The 22,316-nt window shown below is 37.6% G+C and overlaps 1 protein-coding gene across 1 annotated transcript; it reads right to left on the bottom strand.

Moving 5' to 3' along the window:
- Nucleotides 1–579: 579 nt before the first annotated feature.
- Nucleotides 580–14,362, bottom strand: LOC135082477 (fatty acid synthase-like). Its single transcript, XM_063977272.1, has 15 exons — nt 14,211–14,362; nt 12,090–12,282; nt 11,249–11,360; nt 10,539–10,742; nt 10,010–10,126; nt 9,656–9,834; nt 9,112–9,254; nt 8,481–8,684; nt 7,542–7,728; nt 3,075–3,234; nt 2,582–2,751; nt 2,014–2,165; nt 1,413–1,596; nt 1,114–1,262; nt 580–768 (listed from the first exon to the last, which is right to left on the bottom strand). Exons 1-15 carry the CDS (start codon nt 14,358–14,360, stop codon nt 580–582), a joined length of 2,493 nt encoding a protein of 830 aa, XP_063833342.1. The 5' UTR covers nt 14,361–14,362.
- Nucleotides 14,363–22,316: the final 7,954 nt, after the last annotated feature.

The raw sequence follows: 22,316 nt of genomic DNA, 5'->3' as shown, positions 1-22,316 counted from the left end.
ACCATTCTTCTGTGTGAACCCATTCTACCAGGTGTGACAGCGGCCTTGTCGCTGTGGACACTGGGAATTCCACCTTCGGGTACAGAGCACTGACGTCAGGCTCGTAGCCATGGATGTAAAGGCTGGAATATGACGTTTTTAATATCATACATTTTGTCATAACTAAGTCAGTGCCTGAGGTTTGGGAGCGGCACGGGACGGAGGGTGTTCAAACGTCAGTGACACTTCCGATGTGCTTTAGATTTATGCTCCCATACCTCCTGGCATTGACTCAGTTAATGTGGTTTTAAGCACTACATCTGTAGGTTTTTAGCTTCTCTTTTAATGAATCAGATTAGACGTAGGCCTGCGTTTTATCAAATTTAAAACTTTTGGCAACTACTGCTAAAGATACGTGTTAAACATCTATGGATTTGTTTTGTTTTGTATTGCATACAAATTACTAGTAATAGTCCCGTTAACGCCTTTCGAAGCTTCTGATACACGCTTTCATAAAACATTCAAAAGTGGAAATTAAAAATAACATCTACGACGGTAGAAGCTTCTATTTCCACGCTACTTTCTTTTCAACCAATAAACTTACTTTCCAATAGCTTCCAGTAAGTAGACGGTACTATCCTGATGCCCTCTTCGAGTCAGAGGCACGTGTTGGCAGTCCACAGACAGAGCCCTCTTGAGGATCGCCTGAAGTAGACCATGAGGGGCTATCTCTACCAAAACAGCGTTGGAAGGCACAAAGCGAAGCGTTTCTTCGAATAATACGGTACTCTGGAAGTGAAAATACTTGGCCTTTATTGGTAGACTTTGGTACAAACTGTAGATCCAGGTTATATAGGAGTTGCAGTGGTGAAAACAAGAAGTCGGAAAAGTCCCTCAACTCTGAAAATTTTTCAATAAAAAAATAGGTTTTTGAGTAAAGGAACTACGCAATAAAGTTGTTCCTTGCTTACACTTTTTTTCTATGGCACATTTTCAAAATGACTGCGATCTTTATTTCTGTTAAACTGGGCGATGTACTCGTAGAAATCATTGGGGGGAGGCCAATGTTCAGCAATGGATGTCCTATAGCTGAAATGATGATGATGATGAAGGGTGTAAAATTGCCAATCGTACCAGCAAATTATTAGTGTGATATTCAGCTGAAGAATATAGTGCTTCGGGCTCGGTCCATTTGTCGTGGGGCACAGAGGAAGACAGCCAACGATCACTTCGCAGTTTCGGGGTTTTGACAATTTTCCGTGAGTTCTTTATGAAGTTGGCACCTAAAATCGAAACACGAAACTGTTAAAAATGTATTAAAATTAAATGTTCTTCTGAAAATGTGTGTAGGAAATTAACAACTAAATCGACGCAGATCTTGAGACGAGTTCTCAGCTACGCACCAGAAATTATCATAAAGTACCTAAACTTACCAAGTGTAGCGATGTACCGGGAGTGGTAGGCAATGTTAGAACAGTTGACTTCCTTCGCAAAGATGCCGTCTTTTGTGAGTTTTTCAATAAACGCCCTCACCACTTCAGCGGGGCCAGAAATGGTACTGGAAGTGGCACTGTTGTGGCACGCCACGTCGATTTCAGGTGGACAGAGGTTGGAGATCTAAAGGAAGAATAAAATATGACGTAACTCCTGTGGAATGTGACTTCAGTTTGAGATAAAATAATGAAGATTTTGACAGATTCAATTTACCTATCAACTATGCAGCAATTCTCCCCTACCTCTAGTTGAAATGCCCATTCTGCCATGCTAGCGATTTTAGTAGTAACTCCAATATTTGGCAAAACTGGGTTATACTCGTATACTTATGTATTGATTGAGACGAGAATCAGCGCAATGAGCTGACAAGCGTTTTTATACTAAAAATTGGAGATACTACTGATATCATGGCAGCATTCCCACTCAGCATATTTTACTATCCAACGAAAACCACTACATTACGAGCTTCGATGTTACGAGCACAACCCATACACTGAATAAAGGGATATGTTGCTGAAAGCAAGACTTGATTAAACTAACCTGTTTGTGCCCCAATCCGATTGCAGCCATGGCGCCCTGCACCATGGGAGTGGTCAAGGACAGGTAGCCTCTCAGATAGGCCAGCTGTAGCACTTGCTCGGCTGAGAAGCAGCCGTCGGCGTACGCGCAACCTAGCTCCCCTACGCTATGACCTAGAATTATTTAAAGATTTGAAATTTTGAGTGTAGCAAGCGAAAATCTATAAGTGATCACGTCTTATTCTATACCTACTCTAAAGGGGTGAAGTTTTTAGAAATAATAAGCAAAGCAAACAATAGTACCCACAGAGTCTGTTTTAAGTAGGTAACTCTCTTGACTCTTGTGAAATAATGTTTCAGTCAGCAGCAGCAGCAGCCTGTAGAGACAGTTTCAGTCATTGTTTCAGAAGATCTAGAGTATTTGATATACAAAATTGCTTGTAAAATTGGGTTTACGTGTAACATATTTCTAAAATATAAAGTAAATCCTTGCTATGTATGAAATTACGAAAATTTGAGAGGGCGTGTGCTCCTGCAATGGAAACTTAATGAACTGATAGTGATGATGATACTTAGACAATCTCACTCACCAATAATATTGTCTGGAACCAATCCAACGGCTTTCAAGATGTCAGTCAGAGCGATTTGTATGGCGGCAATACCAACGAAGGAGTGCAAGATGTTGTCAAATATCGCCTCGTCTTCAGTTGTTATGATTTTGATGAGATCTAACCCTTTTGGTTCCAGAATTTTATGACTCCTGGTAAAGACAGACCGTATATTTTTTACTTTAGAATATTTGATGCATAATACAAAATAACTAGTTAATACTACTTATTCTTCTACACCACCGCGTAAATGACTATTTCGTTCGTTCATTTCAGCCAAATGACGTCCACTGCTGGACAAAGGCTTCCCCCAAAGTTGCCCACAACGACGGGTCCTTACCCTGGTAAATCATTATTTACCAAGCACCAATTTTACATCATCAGTTCATCAAATGTGTGTGAGTGCAAATAAAACAATGTAGGAATGTTTTCACTAAAAGACAAATAGAAAATACCTAGTTTTACGAATACGTACTTTTGGATCGACTTAGCGAAGAGAGGTATCCTCATGAGTTGTTTTCCCATCCCGGCCCATTGAGACCCCATACCGCTGTACACAAACCATAACGGACGTTTTTCACCTTCACAATAGTCCATCTTTTTACTGTGTGTGTTAATCTTTTCGTTAGTGCCTGCTGCAAAAACGGAAAACAGTTAAAAATACTTCTTTAAGTTGGTGGATGTTACAAATGAAAAGATACGGCCTTCAGAAACTAGGCTTTATTCAACTTAATAAATGAGCTACATTTCTGATAATTAAGATCAAGATATTTTCCACAAAGATGTCACTTGTATCATTCTTAAAGTACCATAGACAATTTGCAAACAGAGGAGGTTCATATCATTCTCCCTCGCTATATTTCAATGTCCAGGTACACTTTAGTCATTATCACAAACGAAATCTTCTAGATAGTCTGGTCTTCTGCGAGCCCTGTGGGAACGCCGGCTTAGGTTTGCCTCTGGCTCTTCAGCAACACCAGTTTCTTGACCAAGTTCAGGCTGCTGAACAGATTCAGATTCCTGAACTAATTCATCTAAGTCTGATGGCTCTTCTTGACAGGAATCATCCTCTCCATCCGGTAAAGGAGCCAAATGTCTGTTTGAAACGGTGGTCTCTCTACCATCTTGTAATCTTATATACGAATATGATGGATTTGTTTGTAAAAGTTCGACCTCTTCCACTAAGGGGTCGTACTTTGAAGCACGAACATTCCTTTTCATGAGAGCGGTCCCAGAAGACGATAACCATGATGGTATCGACTGCCCATTCATTGTTCGTCGAGGGTGGCAAAACAAACGTTCGTGAGGAGTGCAATTTGTGGCCGTGCAAAGTAAAGAACGTATAGAATGTAAAGATTCGGATAGCACTTGTTCCCAATCCGTCACTTCCAGGCCCTTAGATTTTAGGAAAAGCTGTACTGTCCTCCACAATGTCCCGTTTAAACGTTCAACTTGTCCATTACCTTGTGGATTATATGGAGTAGTCCGGCTACTTGCCACGTTTAAAGAAAGCAAGAACTGCTGCACTCGTTCTGACACAAAAGCAGAGCCTCTATCAGAATGGACAAAGAGAGGAGTGCCGAACATAAAAAAAATATCTTTAAGGCATCTGATTACAGTGTCTGCAGATAAATCTTGACAAGGATATGCGAATGGAAATCTAGAGAATTCATCGATAATAGTGAGGATGTATTTATTCTTGCTCTTTGAAGGTAATGGGCCTTTGAAATCAATGCTTAGTCGTTCAAAAGGAGCTATCGCCTTAATAAGCTTTCCTTGAGTTTTGTGAAATTGTGGTTTGATTTCAGCACAAATTCTGCAAGCAGAAGTAATCGCTTTTATATCAGTGACAGAGTATGGCAAATTTTTAGTTCTGATCCAATGAGTCATACGAGTAATACCAGGGTGTCCAAGAGCGTTGTGCAACTCAATTAGTTTATTTGTGACGTTGGTGTGTATCTGAGCACAAACGCGAGATAGTGCATCAGCGGCCAAATTCTCCTTCCCCGGTCTATATATAACATCATATTTGTATGCTGATAGCTCGAGTCTCCAACGCTCTACCTTTTCATTCTTAATTTTGCTTGAATGGTGAGCTTGCAACATAAATGCTACTGACTGCTGGTCAGTGATTAAAATAAAATGCCTTCCTAAAAGGAAGTGGCGCCACTTGCGAAGTGCTTCAACGATGGCACACGCCTCCTTCTCTATTGAAGAGTGGCGTCTCTCAGGTGGAGATAATGAACGGGAAAAGTAAGCTACAGGTCGTTCGTCCTGTGATAAAATGGCTCCAATCGCATATTCTGATGCATCCGTTTCGACAGTGAAAGTAGCTTTAAGATCAATTGCATGTAAACTAGCGTTAGCGAGCTCAGTCTTTAAATTGTTAAAGCTTGATAATGCTTCGTCAGAAAGAGGAAATTCGGTACTATCTATCAACGGCCTCAGTTTATGAGAAAAGTTTCTTACCCATGGGCTATAATGTGCAAATAATCCTAAAACCCTTTTGAGTGACGTTGAATCTTTAGGCTCAGGAAGATCGAGTAAAGGTTGTATTCTTGATTTGTCAGGTTTGATTGTCTGATTGGTGATGGTGTGACCCAAAAGATTAATGGTTTCCGAACAAAAGGTGCACTTTTCTTTATTCAATGTAAGTCTATATTTTTCAGCCGCTTGTAGAAAGGCATTAAGGTTTTTATCGTGTTCGGCCTTAGTCACGCCACAGATGGTCACATCATCGAGATAAGCATAGGTTCCAACTAAATTTTCCTTTTCTATGATGAATTCTAGTGTTCGCTGGAAAGCGGCTACGCCGTTAGTAACGCCAAATGGGATTCGAGTAAATTCGTACAGTTTCCCACATGCTTCGAAGGCAGTAAACTTTTGTTCTTTTTTCAGTATGGGCACTTGATGATAAGCGCTTTTCAAATCGATTTGACTAAAAAAGTTGAATTTGGAAACTTTTGAAATTATTGAATTTATTTTTGGCAAGGGATAGGCGTCCAGTTCGGTAAACATATTAATAGTTCTTGAGTAATCAATAACAAGTCGCTTTCTGTGGTTGCCTCCTCCAGCGACGAGAACTTGTGCTCTCCAGGGAGACACACTTGGCTTTATGACGCCATCTTCAAGTAGTTTGTTCACCTCTACTTTGATAAAGGCTTCGTCTTCATCGTTGTGCCTCCTGGACTTGATAGCAATAGGCTTAATAGAAGGAGTGAGATTTGTGAAAATTGAAGCAGGAGGAACCGAGGCTTCCATTACGTTACAGACGCTGAGGGGCTCCTCCTCACCACCGAAGTTCAAAATGAGCGAAGAATGTGTTTTTAGTATATCATGCCCAATTATGACGTCTGCACACAAGTTGTTTACAATCAGCAAATTCCGTTTCGGGTAGATATGTTTATCGATCTTTAAAGTTACGGAACACGATCCTTCTACGATAGAGGTATGGCTTAGCGATGCTAGTGTAATAGACTGACTGCAACGTTTCTTCTTTAGTTTTAATGTTTCAGCCAAACCTTTGTCAATAAAGCTTACTGAACTTCCTGTGTCAACGAGTGCGTCTGCAAGGTAGTCGTTAATAGTTATGGGGATAGTCGCTTTTCGCAGACTTCCTGGAGCGGCTGCAATTACCGACGCTGCCTCCGTAGGTGTATCTTGAGTTACAGCATTCATTTTAGGACTCGTTCCACCACTGCTCCGACATACATTTGCAAAATGTCCTTTCTTGGAGCATAATTGGCATTGCGAATGAAACGCAGGACACTTTATACGTTGATGTACATTACCACCGCAAAAAAAACATCGACGTTTTTTATGACCGAAATTAACAGCGGCTAAATTATGATCGACCTCCTTTTCTTGTTCTGGTTGAACCGGTATAGCGTTAAGCAATGAGGTCGGATTAGATGAAATTGAGAAAGAGTGCAAACTTTTTTCGGCGGTTTCAAGTGTCAGTGCCTGGTTCTGTGCGTCATCGAATGACAATGTCAAATTTTCCAACAGTCTTTGACGGATTCTTTGAGAGTTGATACCCGATATGAATGCAATACACATGAAATCGTTTTGATTTTGTTCGGCAGTCACAGCGTGAAAATCACAATCTTGGGATAACAGTTTCAAGGCACGAACATAATCACGTATAGATTCCTCAGGCTTTTGCTGTCTTGTTGAGAGGATGTGCCGAGCCAGAATACGATTCCGAGGTTTCTCGTATGATTTTTTAAGTAATTCTATTGCTTCGTCATAACTGGCACATCCTTTTATTATAGTAAAGACTCCAGGCGCCAAATAGTTGATAAGTAGCTTTAATTTTAAGTCAGGACTAGCATTACTTATCTCTTCTGATATAAAGTTTTGGAATGTATGCAGCCAATGACTCCATTGGAGCTCTGCACCGGGCGTACTTGGATCCGTTGAAAATTTTTCCGGATTTAGATAACGAGAACCTCTCGTGATGGAACTCGACGACACAGTTTCGTTATGAGACATTGTCACAATTAAGTTGAATAAATTGTTACAAATGAAAAGATACGGCCTTCAGAAACTAGGCTTTATTCAACTTAATAAATGAGCTACATTTCTGATAATTAAGATCAAGATATTTTCCACAAAGATGTCACTTGTATCATTCTTAAAGTACCATAGACAATTTGCAAACAGAGGAGGTTCATATCATTGGATTACCTTAATTAAAACCATTAAAGTCATTGCTCGAGTCCTTTTGACTTACTTACCCCATAAAAAACTACATAACGTCCACTGCTGGACAAAGGCAAGGAAGGAAGGAAGTACCTAGATACGCGCAACCCAGTACCGGTTGAAGTGGAAATCCTTGGGGAGGCCTTTGTCCAGCAGTGGACGTCATTTAGAATTCAGGGAAATTATATTAATATGATAACCTAACAGAAATGTAAGGTATGGATGGACTATAACTTACAGTACACTCCATATCCTCGAATCAAGTGCTGGCCAATACAGTTCTTGAAAATATTGTGGAGCAACGCAATCTCCTCAGGATCCGGTTGACGTGACATGACGTCATCAAGGATCATCTGGACCGAGGTCTCTTGTCTTCCCGACGCCAATACAAGGTATGGCATGTTGGTGTGGTAACGGGCTAGATCCTGAAACCAGTTGAATTTGAGAATGGGTAGAGTCAATAAATAAAACTTTTCGTAATAGCTTTGTAATTTGTTATTTTTGTGACTGTTCTGCTCCATTTCTCAGGGCCTCAGGGTCAGCCAGTATATTGTCCTGACTTGATAATAGAGAAGTATTGGGTGGACAGTCTTTGATAGTGGTAACTGCCCCGAAATACTACACTGCAATAGGTTGGAATTATGATGAAGCATTAGTTTATTACATTACATAGCTCGTAGAGACGATGGCCGTTGGGGCAGGAAAGTTCTCGAGTGGCGACCACGGGCTGGAAGACGTAGCGTGGGCAGGCCTCCTACTAGGTGGACCGACGATCTGGTAAAGGTCGCGGGAAGAGCCTGGATGCGGGCAGCGCAGGACCGTTCATTGTGGAAAACCTTGGGGGAGGCCTTTGTCCAGCAGTGGACGTCATTTGGCTGAAACGAACGAACGAACGATTAGTTATCACTTTCTTCCACCTACAAGGTGGAATAAATGACCTTATAAATATTGCAGAAAAGTGCTATACATGCTGCTTCTAATCGGCCAATCTGGAAGTTCTGAAGTGATTCCGAAAAGATGATGATGTGGAAATGAAATTAAATTGTTTATTCTGTACATAGGCCTTTTCCGGGGCACTTATACACGTACCAAATATAGCTTGTCCAACGACCACTTCGGGACAACATAATGAGCTGATAATAGTGTTGATAATGGAGATGATGATGATGATGATTACCTTCTTCTTCCTAAACTTCTCCAGCAGAACATGGCTGTTGAGACCAGTGAGAGAAAACCCGTTGACGGCGGTGAAGGAGCCCAGCAGTGGGACGTGCTCGGTCGCGATGCACATGCGTCCGTCTCTTAACGCCGCGATGTCTTGGCGAGGGTTGGAGCAGTTGATGGTTGCTGGGATCATACCCCGTTGGTAGGCGAGGAGCATCTGCAACCCAACTCCAGTTTAATACAAGTTGACTTATTTCATAGGTTATTTTTATGAGCTTTCAAAAGAACTCTTGACGATGCTTGTTGTCCTACTGGCGTATTGTCAATTTAATGTTAAGTCAAGTTTTCAGCACTTAAGGGCTTTATGCAAAAGTGCCAAATACATATAGCCACTCGGATTAACATAGCTAAGTATATTTAAATATTTTTCATCCATTAAGCAGACCTACAAGTCGCTTCTAATTCAAATATTCTACTACGAGTATAATGTGAATAAAACAAAATAAGTCGACACGATAGAAAAGTAAAATGTTAGATATACCTACTACATTTATTAAAAAAAAGCCTGGTGCAAGCGTCTTCGCGATCTCAATCGCATACTACTCAGCAATGTGAAATACCTGAAGAAGTAGAATCGATATCACCTTAAAGATCCCACAACTGGACGCCGATGCCTCCGAGTAGCCCATGTTGGAAGCAATGCTGCCGACCAACAGGGGCCGTTGGCGGTCCTTGCAGAACACCTGCTCTAAGGCTTGAAGCTCCATCTTGTCTGTCTCAGGGTTTGCTGCGAAAGAATACGAGATACGACATAAAGATAAAAAGTTGACTATTATGTTGATTCAACTGTTTCTAGACTAGTAGCTAGATGAAGGTTTAATCTTAAACGATTAGGAATCATTATTGGGATTGTCTTCCTCGCCACTATCTTGATTACATATCAAATTACGTATTGCTTTACATCTGGTTAGTAGATACTCATTATAGACCATGAGAGACTTTCTTCTTTGTTTAACATGAATTTATTAACATTCAGGTGTTACCCACTGTACTAGAACTAGTCTATAATATGTAACGGCATTTTATAACCCTAGTTTTAATGTTTCTTTCAACTAGGAGGAAAGAAATTTCAGGATCTAAGAAGTTTAATAGTTATATAATAGTTGCGTTCTTAAGGGTCAGTATTACCTGCGCCAATTCCTTCAACGTATTCCACAGAAGAGGGTGACACTCCTGCTTCCTCATAGAACTTTTTGTAGAAGTTTGTCAGTACTTGGGCATCGCGGGGTACCTTGAGGTACTCCGAGGTCATTTCCTCGTTAGTGGTACGGAATTCTGCCTTTGCATGACGCACAACGGCATAAACTCTGAAAGTACGACAAGTTTCTTATTCCTGAATCTTTTGCTAGACATTGAGCCTTCACTCAAGCTGTAGATCCTAGATACACAAGAGTTGCAGCGGTGGGAATAGTCCCGTTAGACATTAGACATTGAGAAGACTACTTACATAAAAAAAACTTGTTCAAAAGGTAAAATACCTACCTTTTAGCATCCTTATATTTTTGAAGAAACATAACATTGACCGCTTCTGACAGTGAGTGACCGTCAGCGTTTGCATCATAGCACTTAGTTTTGCCATCGAAATTCATTGGGCATTCTCTGAAAATTAAATTATGATTAGAAATATTATACGTCACTCTTAGGCTGGGTTGCACCATGCATCTTACTTTGGCTTTGACAAACATTAAAAATCTGTCAAACTCCATACAAAAAACGCTGGCTATCGTTATAGTATACGGTCAAAGTTAGGAGTCGCAACTCAGCCTTAGTAAAGGTAGGCAACGAATCGCTACTCTTTTGGCGTATCAAATCCCACTGGGCGATGGTTGCCTGCAATTAAGTGGTCCTTAAGCTCGTTAAATTGTTCGTTTAATTAAAAGACGTCTACTGCTGAACACGTATTTCAGCACGTCGTCGCCACTTGATAACTTTTCTGCCTGGCTTCAGTCCTACGAGATAATGGGTTTTTGCCATCTGGATAACAAAAGAACCTCAACAAAATAATACAGACCTGTTATAAAGGATAGGAATTTGTGGATGCAGAAGGATCTTCGCTGACCCCACAATAGCGGCCTCGCAGTGACCTTCCATGATGGACTGGCAGGCGTGCTCTAGTGCCACCCCAGAACCACACGCGTCACCATCCAGGGTGAAGGAGGGACCCTTCAGATTCAGCCAGAAGGATATACGGTTGGAGAACATTGCTCTGCCGCAGCTGGGAATACATAAAAATGCGACACATTGTAACTGAATACGTTTAATTTTCTATGGACATGCATTGCCCGTGGTCCTGCTTAGTTTGACTGGTACGGATCATGACTTACGAGTATTTGGTTATTCGGCGGTACAAACTACTTATAAAAATCATACAACCAATATTGGTAAGACCGCTAAAATTTTTCTGGAATTTTAGAACTGAGCATTAGGACTATGGACAACTCACGTCTATTGGCTCAACTGTAGCTAAATTACACCAACCACTAGGCGGCCGTTAAATCATCACCCATGCTACTGAGTTGACGAAAAAGTGACGTCACTACTTGTCTTAAGTAAGCGTCGTCATGTAAATTAAATCAACTGACTGGTAGCTGTGCTGGTAGTGTCTATTAGCCGATTTTAGAAATATTTGTAACAATTTTAAAGCTTCTTAAGTTAAGACATCAATATTATTATTTTTACAAAATATAACACCTACATAAATTAAGAATTAAATATATTTACCCAACCAGACCATAATACACGTCTAACTTGGAACAAGCCTTCTCAGAATCACACAGAGCACAGGCTAAGAATACCCCGACTTTTTTGGATGACAGCTCAGGGGGGCAAATTCCTAAAACAAATACAATAATATAATAAGCACCTTAATTACTAAAGAAAAGTTCTGAAAAGTATCATTTGTAGAACTGTTAACTTAAGATACTGGTTTTGAAGTAAAAGAATCAATAGAATCGCTTCATTTTTCTCGCCGCTAGCTAGTGGAAACGGCTTAGCTTACTTATATACTTTTTGTACATACAACAGAGGGATTATGTCTGAGGAATGAGTGCTAATGCTAGCTAGTTGCTAGTGGCCTTACGACCTCATGAGGTAGCAGGAAAACGCTAGATGCAGACCGCTATCAAGCGGGCGATGCAGAAATCATTGGGAGCATAGATTCAGCAGTGGACGTCCTGTGGCTGAAATGACTGGTCACCTCCTGGAATTCCGCGATCTTTACCAGATCGTCGGTCCACCTTTTTTACATGGAAAAAGTGCATAAAACTGCATACCCGGCGCTGTGGTCAGGCGAAGGGTTATGTGGGGCTCTCCCTACCAGAAAGGCAAGGCCTACTAGTACCCACTAAAACAACCACGAATGTCCCTCTTTCTGAGCATAGGGGAAGTGCTGGTATAGCGAACCTTGTCCCGATTCCCGCCTATACCCAGTACACCTATCTATAATCGTCGGTCCACCTAGCACAACTATGCACTTAATATTATGTAATTTACTTTATAACATTGTCTTGTCGAAGTATAGTAGTATAGTATAGTAGTATATTAGTAGTGGTAGTTTATTTACCAGCATCAAAGATAGCTTGGAAAGTGTTCTCGAACAGCTTCCTCGAGCCAGGCTCCGAAGAGTGCGCCAAGTTGTAGGACACAGTGAAGAACTGGGCGTCGAACTTGTCGACGTTTTGCAGCAGGCCGTAGTATTCCGGCAGCTCTGGGTGGCTGAAGTTCCTCCAACGGTTGTGCTTGGCTACCAGGTTTTGCTAGGAATTAAATAAATAATAAATAAATATTGCTGGACATTTTACACTACGCTTCTAGTCGCAAACTAAGCAAAGCTTGTACTATGATGGGTACTAGACAATGGATATAAACATACTTAAAATACTTTTTTTTTTGTAAATACATAGGTACATTTATACATAGTAACACCCAGCCCCATCACAGAAATTAAAATTCATCAATTGATGATTACACTTTATATGTATAGATCGTTTCATCCACGAAGACGCGCCCAACAATTTTTGGTCGAGGGGAGCGCGGGGTGCGGGGAGTTTGCTCTAGGGTTTCTGATTTCTCGACCTATTTTTTTTCTCGAGTTTCGGGAATTCTCGAGGCCAAAGTCTCGAGTTTTCTCGGGTCTCGAGTCTTTTAATTAAAACTGTTGAAATCGGTTGAAATTTAATAAAAACACACGTTTTTTTAACTAATATACCTACTTTTATTGCACAACAATCAATATTAGAATTTAGTACCACTTATTTTGGTAAGGAAATAAATAAAACATAAAATCTTCTTTCATAATTAATATTAACTAATAATCACAACAAAAGTCATAAAGTCGCGTTTACTTTTAAGGATAATAACAATAAAAATCTGGAGCTACAACTGAATCACTTGTTTTCTAAAAAACACAAGCCCAAAATAGCAAAATTACGATAGATAGTTTTTTTTTATAAACAAAAAAATATTTTTAATAAATTTCTTTTTTTTTATGAATAACAAGGCAGTTATTTGACCACAATCGCACCTGATGTTAAGTGGAAAAGATAACGACTTGAATAAACTTTACGAGGAGGCACGAGTACCTAACAGACAGTTAACAAATTTTTCAGAGTTAAACATACTTAGTAAATAGGTATAGCATCTCGTTGGTGAACATTATTACCACGTTAGTACTTAGTTTCGATTGAAAATGAAAAATGAAAATGAAATATTTTATTCAGCGACACAAAACAGCATCAAAAATATGAAACAAAAGTAAAACTAAATAGAGTAGGTAATGTTGATAAATTGAGATCATTACTTGCATTGCAAATCAAATCAGTTAAAAAAAGAGAGATTAGGCCAGTCTAAAAGCAACGTTAACCTATGAAATAATTAAAAACTTACTTTTGTCTTAGAAAATAGGCTTTCAAGAATATTAAAAGCTTCAAATTGGAAACTCGAGAATTCTCGAGCTCCGGTAATTTTTTTCTCGTCTCGAATGAAGCCAAATTTCTCGAGTTTTCTCGAGTTCGAGAAAGCTCGAGCAGAAACCCTAGTTTGCTCCGAGCAATCCGAGCGTCATTATTGTAGTGTGCGTATGCATTATGGATAATTTAGCGTGTACCGATAACACTCAAATATTAGAAGAAGAAAACGATCTATAGATGTCAACGTGATATTGTGAACTCCGTCAGTTTATATTACGAGTATAACGCTTGAGATTGTAAACTAACAGAGGGTTATGTAATGTCGCTAGGTTAGATTGTAGTCTAACTACGTCAGATTATAATCTGAAGGAATTCACAATTTTACGGTGACATGCATAGACATTGTTGTAATGGGTGGGTATAGAAAATGGTAATAAAATACAAATTTTACTATTATTCAGTTTTATGAAGCCATTTAGCTTTATGATGGTTTTCTCCTTCATAAATGTACCAACATTTGATAGTGGCCTTTAATAAGTCACGCATTACGTTAATCAATGAATCAGTTTATTATTCAAAATGTAGAGAAACACATAGGTACATTTAAAATTAATTTGCTTTTTCAGCCGAATGACGTCCACTGCTGGACAAAGGCCTCCCCCAAGGATTTTCACAAAGACCGGTCCTGCACCGCCCGCATCCAGGCACCTCCCAATCAAACTAAGCAATGACTCTATGGATATCAGACCACGATATAGAAAACACTGAGAACATACCTTCATAAAAAGCTTATCACCAAGCTCCAGGAAGCTCGCGCACTCCGGCATAAGACCCGACACCCCAGATATGACGACAGCCTCATCTGGTACCATCTCCATGTCAGGTTCTTGGCCCTGGTGACCTCTCTCTTGAGTAGTTGGAGCCATTGCTGATACTGTTTCAAGTACAATAAGATTTTTATCACATTATAAATAATCTATAACTTTCTCTTGGTACAAACTTGACCTTCACTGGTTGGGTTTCTATTGGCGGTCAAGTTGTAGATCCTGGCTACACAGGAGTTGCAGCGGTGGGAACGAGTGATATATGAGAATTGTCCCGTATTAAATAATATATTAAGTCACATACCTAAAGATATTTCAGCTATTGATTTTTATGTATGCAATTAATCAACTTCTAAAAAAAAACTCATTTAATTAAACCGTCGACTGCGTAGCCAGACATATTATGTTGCCTCAGATTGACAGTTTTTTTTTAACTACAGAACTTTATTTTTTGTTTTTATTTAGCTACCTCAACATTTTCTCACAAAACAAAAATTTAAATGAATAGGAAAACAGTACAAGGAAAACCCAAAAGTATTGCTGTCTAAGTACTTACGTTTTTTACTGTGTTGCTCCCGAAAACTCTCAAGGTAACTGCAACTTGTCCAGTAAAAACCCGTTTTTATAATTTTGATGCAATTTGTATTCAATGAATATGCAATTATATAACTGTTGCATGCATGCTAATAATACTGTGTTTTCGCTTGGTTCTTATTGAAGAACTAGCGGTCCACCCCGGCTTTGCCCGTGGTACATCATAGCCTATAGCACTCAGAGATCGCGTACATAAAATATCCAACAGTGAAAGAAATTTTGAAATCGATCTAGTAGTTTCTGAGATTAGCGCGTTCAAACAAACAAACTCTTCAGCTTTATAATATTAAGTATAGATTTCTTCGGTAAATTCAGAAAATAAATACAATTTCTACTTTCATAACTATCGCAGCCCCAATGAAAACAGATAAAATTAATTCACAGAAAAACAATTGAATAATAGCGGGAAACTTTTTAAAACTTTTTGACGTTCTTACTTTTTTGTGATGTGGCATCGTGCGATTGGCACATTTCATATGGCCAGTATTTTTCGTTTCCTATTAACATTTTAAATAATTTTAGTAACTTGACTTTTTAAAGTGCTCAAATTCATCCATCAGTCATCTATGTAGTTTCAGTTTCAGCTAAAGAGGTTTCATTATGACTTCTTAAAAGCACACAAAATACGAAAATACTTTTTCCCAACTTTTCATTCATTTCCGTTACAAAGGTTCATGTCCAGCCCACCATTCCATTTAAGTCATACCATAGTTTTATTGCAGCCGTACATCAGAATTATTTACATAAATAACTGATAATACCTAAATTAGGCCGTTTGGATATACGAATATGCCTTCGCTGCGGTGTAAAATCTAACGCTTTCGTAATTCGTACTTTGTAACTGAACAATTCTTCTTTAAAGTTATACTGGTTATACAAACAAACATATCGAGAAACAATCATTTTTACAGTACGAATAAGACGTATTGATATTTCCTTCATAAATATTAACGATTAAAGAGTGCATACAATGAGTTCTTTTACCCCTTACTTATTTTGTCAAATTAAAATATTGAAATTAATTATTTCTTTTGAGAAGGTGCTAGTTACAGTGAAGTAGGTAGGTTTAAATTTCGAATCTACTGAAATAAAATGAAATTAAAAACATACATACAGCCGAACATATAACCTCCTCCTTTTTTGAAGTCGGTTAAAAATACTCCATCTGGTCAACTCATATCTGATTCTTAGAAAAATATTTATCTTTTGAGTAATTTACATTTTGCTAGTTACTAACAAAGTTAAAATTAGTCACCCAATTCATTACATTAGGTACCGTATGCACATTATTTATTGCACATACAAATTACCATACAATACAATCGAGCTCCAGGTGGCAGTGGCCGAGGACCTAGCGAAGTCAAGACAAACGTTCTTACTATACTTAAGTACCTATTTGTATATTATTTTGATATTACAAAAACATAGTAGGTTGTTATAAAACTTTGGTATCCAGAACGGGCATTAAAACACGACCACTAAAAAAAACTTTGTTTCTTAAAAACCAAGCTTTGACGAGGGTGTACCTACTTAATGGGCTAAAACTTAAAAAATATGATCGTTGAATCAAAATTATGATTTTAAATGTATCGTCTTTCATAGTAAGGTACTTGATACAAATAACGCCTACCTAACTTTAAATGCTTATATTTCAATAAATATTAACGCTAATCAACAAAATCAAGGTTAATTAACTTCTTCCATCCTTTAATTTTAGCAATATTACAAAAAATAACACAATTTTAACTAAATCTATTCAAAATAAGCAAATTACGAAACCACTGATTTTGGCTTTATTAAATCACCTACACGGAATAAGGCCTATATGATTCAAATGCCTCTAGACCTTAAAATTGTGATTGTATTAAACAAAATGCGGTCTCATAACATTTAAACACGTCGATTTGTTTGCGTTATTAAAATTTTACATACCAAGTAAACAGAAATATACTCTACATCTTCAGATAAACTTAAATTCCACTTATTAAGAATTATACATAAATTATAGATAAAATTAAATATTCATAGTAACAAAGTAATGATTCCTTACATATATTATAAAAAAAATTATCAAAAACAAACATTATTATTTTTTTGCATAGGGCTTATTAAAACACCGTGTTCAAATAAGGCCTACACATAAAACCTTTCAAATAAATCAGTTTACGAACATCATTTAGTCTTGAATTTTTGTAAACAAAATGAGACATATTTTTTTGTTAGAACCAGGGCATAAAAAAGCTTCTGAATCATCTTTACAAACTCCTACACAATCTTTGTGATACCACCTAAAGCAGTCCTTTATGGTCGCATATCTGCTACTTTCTCTTCGAGACAGGCATGATAATACCAGCTTTTATTCTCCTTTCCTTTAGATTTATACATATGGCTTTTTTTTTCTTTTTTTTTATTGGTTTTGTATTTTGTTTGTTTTTTTACATGTTTTGTTTTGTTTTTTGACACTGTTTTCTTTTTCTTTTCTGTGTTGTTGGTAACATTCTTATTAAATAAATATTTTGTTACTCTTTGACTCATTTAGTTTAATGAATTTGTCCGTAATCAGGTGTTGACATACGTATCTAATATGGCCTACCATGCTGAAATAAGGCCTAGGCCTTATTAGATATCTCGCTCTCGTTGTCTTTAAAAATTTACAAATAATGCATCTATAGCCAGTAGTACAAATTAAGGTAATTATTAGCTAGTAAGAAATATTTAGAAACGATTACTAAGAAAAGCTTAATCTAAAACAGCGTCATTTTACCAAAAACTTAAGATGAAATAGCCGAATTTTTATAAGAGAGCACGAAATCACCCACCACCTTAGAAGAACGCATGCCAATTGGTGCTGGGATCGTGGATCGGGACGCTCTTGCTCTCTACTGGGTTAAAGGGCATATGAGTACGTGTCCTTGAAGTATTATCCCGGTAGGATTTATTTATCTGTGTTTTCTGATGTATAGGCCTTATTAGAACGTAGGCCTTATTTGTATCAAGTACCTTATATATAGCTATAAAACTAACAAACAGGGAAAATTAATTATGCTAGAATCCAAAAGAGTGATTTTTTATTTACATAAGTATAATTTAGTTAACATAGTGTAAAAGTATCAAAATTATTTATCGATGCATAAGTTCAATATTCGAAAAGAAGGTTTGGTCTGCCGTAAATGAGTTTTTTTTATTTATAAGTTAGGTAGATACTACTCAGCAAAAGTTTTAGACAATTTCTCGATTATAATCCTAGTCCTTTCAGACAGATAATGGTCAATTTTCCCCAGCACTTTCACAACGTGTAGCATCTTCTGTACTCCCTTCTTGAATTTCTCCATCTTCTCCGCACTGGTCTCCTCTTCAGGCTCTCTGTATTTGGAGAAGCTCATTGGAGACCCTACTCTTGGAGCAGAGAACGTTCTTTCAGGTACACCTAGTGTTGGGACGTTTATTCGAGGGATTTTGAGCCTTGGAGTCTTTAGTTTAGGGAAGTTTGGTATAAAACCGTTGGGTGGAGCCACTGATATTGGAGTTAGGGCGTTGCCAAGTCCATCTTGGTCGTCATCTTCATCCACAGGAATAAATCTTCCGTCTTTGATAGCTTTGGGTATGGCTCTTTGGATCATATTGCAGAAAGAATTGATGTCAAGGTTCCCTGAAGCTGATCTTTGCTTGAACGGTCGGTATCCGTCGAGGAGTGTGTCCTGTAAAAGGCAGTGTCACAGTCAGAACTAAAAAATTACAAAAAAACTTAATTAACACTTACTTTTGAAATCGTTTAAAAAGCAGTGTGCCTATATGTATATTTGCTGGCACTAACTCTAATTGATTTGATTGTTTAAATACCTACCGCTAATTATTTTTAAATAACCTTAACTGCAAAAGTTGTTGACATTAAATTCGCCTAAATTGATTATTCAGTACCCACTTAAGGTTCTGTTTATGCAAACAATAATTGAAATGAGCGGAATATTGATGATGCATGCCATTTACAAGTAATTAAGTTGATTAAGTACTTATCAAATGCATTTATTTCACTGTAAAGTCTTCGTTCGAGACTCTACACGGTCAGATTTGACTCAAGTAATATTTTTGGATTTTGAAATAGATAATTTAATCTCGCTCGTAATCATAATAATAATATAAAATGGACCAGTAGCCAGTATTTACATCTAAAAGTTAATTATAACGTTGGCAAACGAACAAATATAATTATAAATTATTCTTATTTATCACTCTTTATAGCTGTCGTAATACGGATTACCAAATGAAACTTTGTATAATACTGACTCTATCCAACTTTTCAGCACCAGATAGAAAAAAACAGAGAGAGGCGAGTTACTGAACAAAATGTGGAGCGTTTCTAAGAAAATAAAAAAAATGCGTAAATCGCTTTTACCTTTTCCTCAGAGCCGCAATCAATTGTCAACCTTACGGGAGGGGGTCCCCTCACATAGTCACAGATCTGAAACAACACACATTCACTTTAACACAAAACACACCAAAATTTTTCAAATGTAGAGCAACAAATATTATTTTTTCCATATTTTTATAAGTTTACGATACGAACCAATAATATTACAGCCACGTATCGATACATTGTAGGGTTTACAGTCCCATTTTGCTGCGTCTAAATCAAACTGCGCACGAGCACGTATTGATGCTCCATCGAGTGAAATTGCAGACTCAGCGTCGTGGTGAACGAGAATATCTCAGAAGACTCTTTGCTTTGGAGCTACAACCGCAACTAATCTTACCTATACATACCTTCTAATAACTTACTTAAATGCCAAGTGCATATGTTTTTGGTCAAAATATACCTAATATTACAGTTTTCGATAAGACTAGGTATACCATCAAGAATATGGATATATTTGATCCAAAACATATTCAAGAGCAAGACAGTTGTAATCCTTATTTGGACGAGATTGAACATGGAAAACGGGCGTAAACCACTGAACTTAAAAAAGTTGTTATTTGGGTTTTAATCTAGTTGTCTTTTTATGATTTCATGTGCCTTTAATAAGTTCAAGAAGTAAAAGTGAGATGAGATAGTGCGCCAATTTATCCATTGATAAACGTTTAAAAAGGCTATTTAATATTTCTTTGCTTTTTTCGTTAACGAGGGCGTAGCAATTATTTTTTGATTGATTGAGAACACAATTGAAGAGCTTAATTGGTTTAATCGATATTGATACGTGTCTTAACAATAGCTTCTCTTATTTTCCCATGAGTGTTAAAAATTGGGATAGGAAGTAATTATGAAACAGTAAAAGCAGATTATTGTCTACATGTTAGTACGATTTGTATTCGGTACATGTCTGCACTGATTTTAACGTTTATTTTATTGTTGCACCATCACTAAATGTTTTGTTTAGTTCCGAACGTGTTATTTCCTTCGTCTCCTAAGTTACGTAATAATCGATTATCGATAAACGTGCCTGAAAAAAGAATCATTCGGTATTCAATATCGCACACAAGTGTCGCAAACGAATACATCTCGATTAGTAAATCGATTTTGTGACTTATCGAGCAAACGTGCTTATTAAAATCTTGATAGTTTCTCAGTGTAGATAGTCTCTTGTTTTTTTTTTATTATTTTCAATTAAGAAGACTTTCCATTTCAAATTTCGAAACAACAAAGTGTTCTTTATTTACGATCGTCTTCTGTTTTTCGTATTAAAAAAGTGTCGCAATTTTGGATCGATCGTCATTTGTCTGTCCATCGTTTAGAAGAGGTGTTGTAAGAAAAAGTACTTAAATAGAGAAATACACGAGATGGGGTGGCTGATGAAAATATGGTACGCGAGTAGCCTGGTGGTCTACCTATGTGTGAAAGTGTACTACGAGAATGAAGTTAAGAGTGCAGCTGCTGTGGATACTCCTGCTTGTGATTGCGATTACTGTAGAGGTTCGTAGAAAAATCATTTTTTGAATTTAAGAAAAAACAGTTTTAATAGTTTTCAACGTTCACTGTAAGATGAAGTTTTTTTGTCTTGAAGTTTCAATGTTCAATTGACTCTCGTTTACCAAGTTAGTAGTCATGACATTTACATTAAAACACACCTTTATCTTGATGAACTTAATGAAGGAACGAAAGCGCTGGATGCAGGCCACTACCTACCGGACATTATGGAAATCCTTGGGGGAGGCCTATGTTCAGCAGTCAAGGAACGAAACAAGGAATAACGGTATTGCTACGAATAATCATCAAAACTCATTTATTTTGCAAATATGCTTTCAAAAAGCACTTTTACATGTGACCGTATTAACTCTACCACTACTTCGGGACAATAAATGGGCCAGTTCTATAAGAATAAGCAGCGCAAGAAACTCAGTTACTATTGAACGAGTGTTTTAGAAATGATGACGTGCATGCGCAACCTAAATATTGATTTTGGTTTATCTAGTTTCATGACCAAAAATCTCTTGCTTGTTCCAGGGTAGCGTGCTATTCGAGCGGTCCTTACTTCGGCCCAGGACATCCAGGCCCTGCTTCGCTTGCCGGGCGGGGGAGAAGCCCAGGTCGCCTCTCATCACCCTGTTTGTCGGCTTCAAGGATGCCTTCGTGAACGCCTTCAAGGCTATAGTAGCTGGGGCTAAGGAACACAAGTTTGATAAGCTGATATCGACTGAAGATTATAATTAAGCCACAATAGCCTGAAGGTAAAGGTGTCGGGCTGGATTCGAGATCTAAGGAACGCTAGATCGAACACCGAAGCTGGACTATAATGGTGAACCTACTTGTAATGCAGACATATTAGATGACCACGAAGGGTTATCAGGACATAAAGCTAAGTTTTAATCGGGAGTAAGGCTGGTTTAAGTTGAATGTCTTAGGATAAGTGTTTTTATTATTTTTGTATTATTATTTAAGATGTAATTTATTAAAGTGATTTTTGTTTACTGAGTATTTATTATTTCAACATAATACATAATATGCACTGGAGTTCCTCCCTCTACATTGATAAATATGTAACATTGCTAGATTTTAATCTGTTCTATGGACAACACACGATTAAAGCTGTAATAAGTGTTCTTTTTCACCATTAAAGATTTTTAATGTACCTACAACTGGTGACTCTACTTAGAGGCAGTACTGCAGTAGATTAAGTAAAAATAAATTAACAATGCTTTTTATTTTTCTAAAAATCACAATTCATTAATACAAAATTATCAAAATCGTAGACAAAAATAAATACTACTATACCTACAATAATTAGAGCTAACTTATAGTAAGGCATAAGACGTAGTTTTCATATCTACAACTTTTTAACGATAACGTATACTAGTAAAACCCTCTTTCTCTTGAAAAAAACAAGGAATTTTATCACAAATAAACAATAACTAGTAAACAATAATTCTTATTAAAAAAAAACTTAACTTACTAACAATTTCCGAAACCTATTAAACTCAGCTGTGGTCAGCGATCCCTGTTTCAACAATTTCCTCAATTTCATCAACACCAAA

Source organism: Ostrinia nubilalis, chromosome 21 (genome assembly GCF_963855985.1).
Source record: "Ostrinia nubilalis chromosome 21, ilOstNubi1.1, whole genome shotgun sequence".
NCBI lineage: Eukaryota > Metazoa > Arthropoda > Insecta > Lepidoptera > Crambidae > Ostrinia > Ostrinia nubilalis.
The sequence above is the reverse complement of the archived record's forward strand: the minus strand, read 5'-3'. Positions and strand labels throughout refer to the sequence as shown.